General features: G+C 42.9%; 1 protein-coding gene across 1 annotated transcript in view; it reads right to left on the bottom strand.

Moving 5' to 3' along the window:
* Nucleotides 1-7357, bottom strand: part of LOC103588037 (rho guanine nucleotide exchange factor 10-like) — a 29005-nt gene that overhangs the window by 9300 nt on the left and 12348 nt on the right. The window contains exon 5 of the mRNA XM_008569606.1: nt 4895-5058. Coding sequence (XP_008567828.1) covers nt 4895-5058 — 164 coding nt within the window. The remainder of the gene's footprint in view (nt 1-4894; nt 5059-7357) is intronic.

Here is a 7357-nt window from a genome sequence, read left to right as displayed (position 1 = left end):
GCTTTTTTTTTTTTTTTTTTTTGTCCTTTTTGAGACCGCCCGCACCGCGCTTAGCCAGTGAGCGCTGTGAGTGCACCGGTCATCCCTATATAGGATCCGAACCCGCTGCGGGAGTGCTGCTGCACTCCCAGCACCGCACCCTCCCAAGTGCGCCACGGGCTCAGCCCTTCCCGTGGCCTTTAATGTAGCCTTTGAACATGTTCTGCCGGTGCCCTTCCTGACCGTGTCCCGTGTGGGACGTGACCAGCTGTTTAGAGAGATCGCTCCTACTAATGGTATGCCACAGTGATGGCTACTGCAACCACTCAGACGGCAAGATCACGGCAAGTGATTGGAGATATATGCAGGGACAAGCGGTCTGAAGAATCAGGCTGACTGCCACTACTCTGCAGAGATCTAAGTCAGAAAGATGACTTCCCACTTGGACAGGAGCTTACTGATTCTAGTTTCCTGCAGCCAGAGTTTTGACTCAATTCTTACCAATACCACAGGTTCTCAAGAGATTCTGATGGCATGCACTGGCATTTTTTGTATTATTCTTTAAAAACCTAACATCTACAGTATTGGCCCCTGGGCACTAAATGATTTCTCTTTTATAGAAAATCCACATGACATCTTAGGAGACAGACCAGCGTCCTTCCACATTGACCTCTCAAAGGGAGCCTGCTTTAATATGCACACGGCCAGGGCCCACAGCCATGCCCTGCAGACCTGGGCTGCGCTCTCTGCTCGGGACCCGTCACTGTGAGGAGGAGCATGCCACATCTCTGATGTCAGTGGCAGTTCCCATACTAATGCCAGACATTTATAACTTCAGCCCTGACCATTTCTTTACGTTATCCAAAGGCTACACAATGCATTCCTGAGGATGTCCACCAGGACTGCCACTCAACGAAACCAAAATTAAATCCAGGTTCACACTCCCAAGCCAGCGCCCCAACTCCAATGTCCATCACTTGCATGGCAGTTCTACTCTATGATGTTAAAAACTTCAAAGCCACTCTCAGCTGCCCTGAGTGCTGTATCCCTTAACCCAACAATCAACCACATATCCTTGGTGGCACCTCACCCAGACGCCCTGCTTCGCATCCATGCCGCAGCGAAGTCCTGCCCCGTTTGCCTATGCTCACTTACAGCAAGGCGCCTCTAGTTAGTGTCCAAGTTCTCCTCTTTCTTAACCCCACACTTGGACTGCTAAACCTTGTTTCCAGCCTGACGCCTGGTCAGGTTCCCTGGAATGGAGAATCAGAGAACTGCACACTGATGGGCTGCAGGGGATGTCATCACACTCCCAAAGCCCCATCTACACATAAAGCAGATAAGACACTGCAGACCGGGAGGTGAAATGGTGTGCCAAGGTCACACGTTTGCCAAGTCTTTTGGCTCTTAGCACAACTCCTTCTTTCTAAACGAAGTGTGTCCACCTGTCCTGGCCCTGAATTACTTATCTGTTCTATTTCTTACTGCTTCCCAACACCTGCCCACACCCCTTCAGCCCCTGCCACTCCCTACTGTCTGTGCATATTTCCAGACTCGACTCATCCACCGAGCTGGCCTCCTAGCTCACCTCCCTGGCTCGGGCAGAGCTCTTGGTTAGCCTGCCCACTATCAAATTCTCCTGCCACCTTGTCCTGCAAGGGGACCAACCAAACACTGGGTTTTATGAAGTAATGTGATTCCTAGGGTGTTCCTGCTGCTTAAAAAAGCCTGGAGTACAAAAGAAATTGGAATAAAGTGGTCGGCTATTCCAGAAGACATTTCTAAAAGGACATCTGTTTTCAGTTAAGCACCATTCAACACATATAAACAGATCACACAATATCAAAAACATAAAAGATCAAATTGAAGGAGAAATTACTTGACAGTGCCCTTTTAAAACACACGTCGAAGAAATGACCAAATATGAAAGATCACAATATTCAAATCCAGCAGTTCTCAAACTTTTGGTCTCAGGAGCCTTTTACACACTTACAAATTATTGAGAACTCCAAAGAGCTTTAATTTATCTGGGTTTTATTTATCCAGATTTACTCTATTAGAAGTCAAAACCAAGAAAAATTTTGATTAATGTTCATTTCAAAAATAATGAACCCACTACATTATCTTAAATAAAAATTTATGAAAAATTACTATAGAAAACAAAAAACAAGTGATGTCGTTCTGCGTTTTTGGAAATCTCGCTCACGGCCGGACCCTGCATTCAATTGGTTGTGGTGTTACACATGGCAGGGCTTCTGGAAAGTTCCTCTGTTCACTCATGAGGGAATAAGAGTGAAAAAGGCAATAATGTCTCAGAATCAATGCGAACCCCTGAAAGCATCTCGGTGACTCCAGGAGACCCTGGACCACACTTTGAGAACCACTGTTCCAATAAAATTGATCAACTCAGTCACCATAGTGTTTCTTTTTAAAGTTCGGTCTGTTTTCAAATTAGCATTTTCAATGTAGCTGGTCAAAAAACGAGCCACACTACCTTCAGCTCATGTTTCTGCTTTAGCTGCTGAATCTCTACCGCTCCCACTGTGCTTGCCACCAAATCTTTCATCTTTCTCTCATAGTGCTCCTTTAAACGGGCTAGGTCATGAGAAAGCTACAGCATAAAGAGACACAATCTTTCACAAAAAGGCTGTTTTTGGTACTTTGAGACAATCTTACATTGAAAGAACTTCGGCAGCGTCTGGCGGATGGCGTTCACACGCCACGATTCTCCTGGGACGGGGGCTCCTGGGACCACACATGGTGCAAGAGCCCCTACTACTAGCCCCTCTGGTTCTTGAGAGATAAATACAGAAATAAGTAAAACATATCATCAAAAGACAGATGCTATTTCAGATGAGCCAGACTGGGGACTTTTCCATGCCAAACAAGAGAAAATAAATGCACAAAAAATATCTCCATAAAATCATTCATTTACATTTTGATGGAATCAAAATTATCAAATACACGAATTATACGTAAAATTCTTCTTTTATGTCAGCAGCCAAGCAAAAGACACTTGTATTCAAGACTGTCCTGAAGGGTGGTATAATTTAGAACGGCCAATGCAGATTTGTAAGTCTCCAAGCTGACGTACCTTTCTCTCTAACAGACGGGGACAGAGTATAAGGTCTCGTAGGTCATTGTTCACGCAGTCACAGACATGTCAAATACACAACACTGAAGCCCCACTGCTCTTCTAGGAGGCATTTCTCATGCCAACCAAGACAAGGGCACTTTAAGAAGTTTTTAATAAAAATGTGAGACTGTTTTTGAGATGATTCTTCAACTATTTATAGCTTTATTTTGGTAGTTTTTAAAATATGACTTAAACTAGAAAACTTGGTACTTCTTGCGGCAATTCCATCTTGAACAGGCCTATCCCAAAAAGGCACCCTGTCTACACCCCATCGAGCATTCTCATCCCCTCTCCAGGGTGTTGTTCTAGCAACGTGGAGACATGGAGAAAGATGGAAACGCGTGCTCTGTGTTCCTTGTTACTATCCTGCATTCCTGAACGAGTTCCACGCCGGTCTTTCGATTGTCTCTTCTCCTCGCAGGGAAGGCTGCTGAACCATCCCACATGCTCACTAGGCATTTCAGGTGGTTCGTTTGTGAACACAGGTCCATTCTGAGGCCAAGGAGGGACCAAGACCTGACCTAACCCAGTTTGTCTATAATGACCTCAAAGATGAAATGTACGAGAGTTTCAACAAGTGTTCCCAGACACCCACTGAACACCCTACCTGCTGAAATCAGAACCCAATGCATTCTTTTTAAATCTCAACTTGAAGAGTGTCTGCTTTGGCTGTATCAAGTCAAAATCACTGGAGTTGTCAGCTCCGTTAAAAACTACAATCGCAGCTCCACTCACTGGTTAAATCTCAGTTGTGATAACTATGGTGACAGGAGAGATCTAAGTTCCTGGAAAAGCTCATTCATAATACTGAGTAGTTGAGCTGTCCACCACAAGTTGACAGATATTCTTCAACTTGTAAACCACAGTGACACGGAGGCTGCATCCAGCACGCAGCCTCTGGTGGTTGGGGGTTCCTGGGGGGCAGGTGGGGCACAAGTGGTTATCGCTACCTGTCACAGTGGTGAGGCGTCAGGTCACAGTCTGCGTCAATACCAACGTCGGACCAGCCAGCCTCAGGCAGGGACTGTATGTGACCTGCATCTTGACCTCACACGGGAAGTACATGAAGAATACTGACATTACTGTGGACATCAGTACAAACTGACCCTCTTACTACAGCCTGAAAAGACCTCCACCAACAAAAACTGTATGACACAGCCAGTCACCAGCAAAAACTGAAAACCTCAAAGGAATGATCTGCCTTGGCTGATGCCTCCAGACCCAACATCTCACAGCAATCCCACTCCAGAACTCACTCTTCAAAGCTTGAACGTTCTCTTTGGAACCTAATCTCAGGAGTTTTCCGCAAAAAATAAAATAAATTCCCTTTAAGAAAACAATCACGGGGCAGCTTAGGAACTTTTGTCCTTTCACATCTTTTCACATTATCTGCATTTATATCTTCCTGTTCACACTGAAAATGCTGAAGCTCAAAACATCACTTAGAGAAAAGTGCCTTGCACTGTGTCCTGGGCAGCCCTGATTCGATCTAACCAGTGTGCTGAGCAAGCAGCAGCAGTGCACAAGTCAGTAGTGCAATGCAAGTCAGTCAGCAAATACTATTTACCTTCTTAAAATATTCAAGACAGTGAGCTTGCTTAAGGCCTTTTAAGTGATTTCGTTCATAAAAGTTTAACTTCCTGATCCTCCATGATTATACTTATTATGTGAAATAAGATACCTCCTCCTTTGCCAATACCTTATGCTCTCCCCAGAAGTCCCACTCACATGATAATGTAAGAACCCACTGTCCGTCACACTCCCAGACTGAACACGTACTTGCTTTTTGTGGTTGCTGCGCAGGAAGGACCTGGGCATTCCATTCTTGCACTCTGAGTCACTCTGCTCTTCATAACTTTCAAATTCACTTGAACTCCATCCATATTCCAAAGAGCTGTTTCCACCTTCATCTCCATTCTCAACGTCGTCATAAATCATTTCATCTGAACATATAAATTGCAGAATGAAAATAAAAATGTAGAATTCACTAGCGTGTTTGCTTGTTTTACTATATCACCTAGAGTTGGGGGTGGAAGCACATCAGAATAACTTGGAGGAACAGTACAGAGCCTTGGGTACACTCATCTGGAAGGTGTTACAAGAACCTACGCCATGCGGGCAGGGATGTGTTCAGCTTGAAAAAGTTCTTCAGGTGATTTTGATAAATTCCCCTGCCCCACCCATATCCTGATGACAGTGTCTGGTCCTCCACGCTTATACCAAATAATGTGCTGGCAAGAGAGAACTTCCCATGAAGGAAAATGTTTCTTCATATAAATGTATGGAATATAAAAAAGATCAGATAGATAAACAGACAGATATAAACAGATGACAAATAGATGAATGATAGATGATGTATGGATGGATAGAAAGATAAACGATAGAAAGGTAGGTAGGCAGACAGATGAATGATAAATGACAGACTGACGGATGGATGGACAGACAATAGGTAATAGATGACAATGGGTGGGTGGGTGAATAAATGGATGATGACAGATGATAGCTGGCTAGCTAGATGAGCGAAAGGTAGGTAGGCAGACAGATGAATGATAAATGACAGACTGACGGATGGATGGACAGACAACAGGTAATAGATGACAATGGGTGGGTGGGTGAATAAATGGATGATGACAGATGATAGCTGGCTAGCTAGATGAGCAAGATATTAAAGTACTAACAGAAGTGAAGCTCACTTCAAAAAAGTATAAATTTTGCTTTTGTGCTAAAAACGACCTAATAAAACTTATAAATAATCTGCTACGGTATTTGCATGGTTTTATCACATCAGTCATTTCAGAATTGGTGGAAAACATCATGTTTATGCTACCAAATACAGTGACAACCTTTATCTAAATATCCCAAGGGCAAGGTGCATGTCTTTTATTTCATAACCTGTATTCTGCAAATGTGAATTAAACTGAGCTATGCTGCTAAAGTGGGCCACTGTCCACTCCCCTGGCAAGCAAAAAAGACTTGATACCCACCCTTCTTCAAACAGATGCAAAGGCTTCGACTGCAAGAGAAGTAATGTTGTAATGTGCCCTGATTAATATAAAAAAACACACAGTGCAGCAAAAAAAATACATATGGATTTCCTGTTTTCAGTGCTATATCACTAGCAATAAGACTTTCACAGAGTGAAATGATGTTCTTCCAACTCTCAGAATATCAGTGTATCTCCAATTTCTATTCTCAATCACATGAGCATAATGGCTTTTATTTTAGCTAAAGTTTCTCACGTGTAAATTACTTCTGAAGACTAATTCCTGCTTAAATTATCACCTAAGGACAGTACAAATTTACATGTAAGATGCCATTTCCATATTTTTTCCTTAAAAATAGATTCATATTTCTGTATTAAATTTATTCCATATACATCCTCAACTGTTCACTGTAATAAAACTTGGCCTTTAAAATCCTAAGTAATTAAGCACTGATGAATATAATTCTTTAGGACAAAGAGCAAGCTCAGTATATACAATGACATTCAAAAGTAAACACTTGCTTTCACTGGAAATGAGAAACTAGACATGAACTTGTCACTTAAAGAATTCCTAGATTCCCTTTATGGGCCAGCTGCCCATCGCCACCCCCCAAAAACATTCCTAGATAGTTCGAATTACCCTAGCCTTGTAATATTTCTCCACTGAATTCAGATTAATCTTCTAGAATACACAACAGGTCCTCCAAATTCCTGATTAAAAGCTCTGAAGAGGAAATACCACACGGATAAAACTATGAAATGTTTGAAAATGAGCTCATGTTCCAGAAGCTGCAGTGGTATTCTTCAGTTTGCCCCAGCAGCAACAATGACCACCACCTGGGAATTCAATTCAGTGAATGAAGGGGTCAAGTCCTAGCCCAGCCACCTGAAAGCTGGGGCTAAGGGTCATCCAGAGCTACCCAAGCGTCTAAGAGTAGAAGGGCCTGGAACTCCTGCTATGAACTAGTGAGTTCAGAGAAAGGCCTCCCAGACAAACCCACAGTGTTCCTGCACTGTCCCTCCCGGCATGTTTTAGAAATCCCAGCACTACCTCCTCTGCCCTATTCACTGTATTCATCCATCTCTGGACTTCCAGCTCTTCTGGTCTACATGAAACAAGTCAGTATTATGAGTATACAGTTTCTGGGGGTTTTTTGGTTTCTTTTTTTTTTTTTTTAAACACATTACTCTTTTCACCTCAATTGGATTTTTTTTTTTTTTTTTTTTTTTTTTTTTTTTTTTTTTTTTCCTGTCCGGCA

Source organism: Galeopterus variegatus, unplaced genomic scaffold, assembly GCF_000696425.1.
Source record: "Galeopterus variegatus unplaced genomic scaffold, G_variegatus-3.0.2 Scaffold519, whole genome shotgun sequence".
Classification (NCBI taxonomy): Eukaryota; Metazoa; Chordata; class Mammalia; order Dermoptera; family Cynocephalidae; genus Galeopterus; species Galeopterus variegatus.
This window is presented reverse-complemented; position numbering and strand designations above follow the sequence as displayed.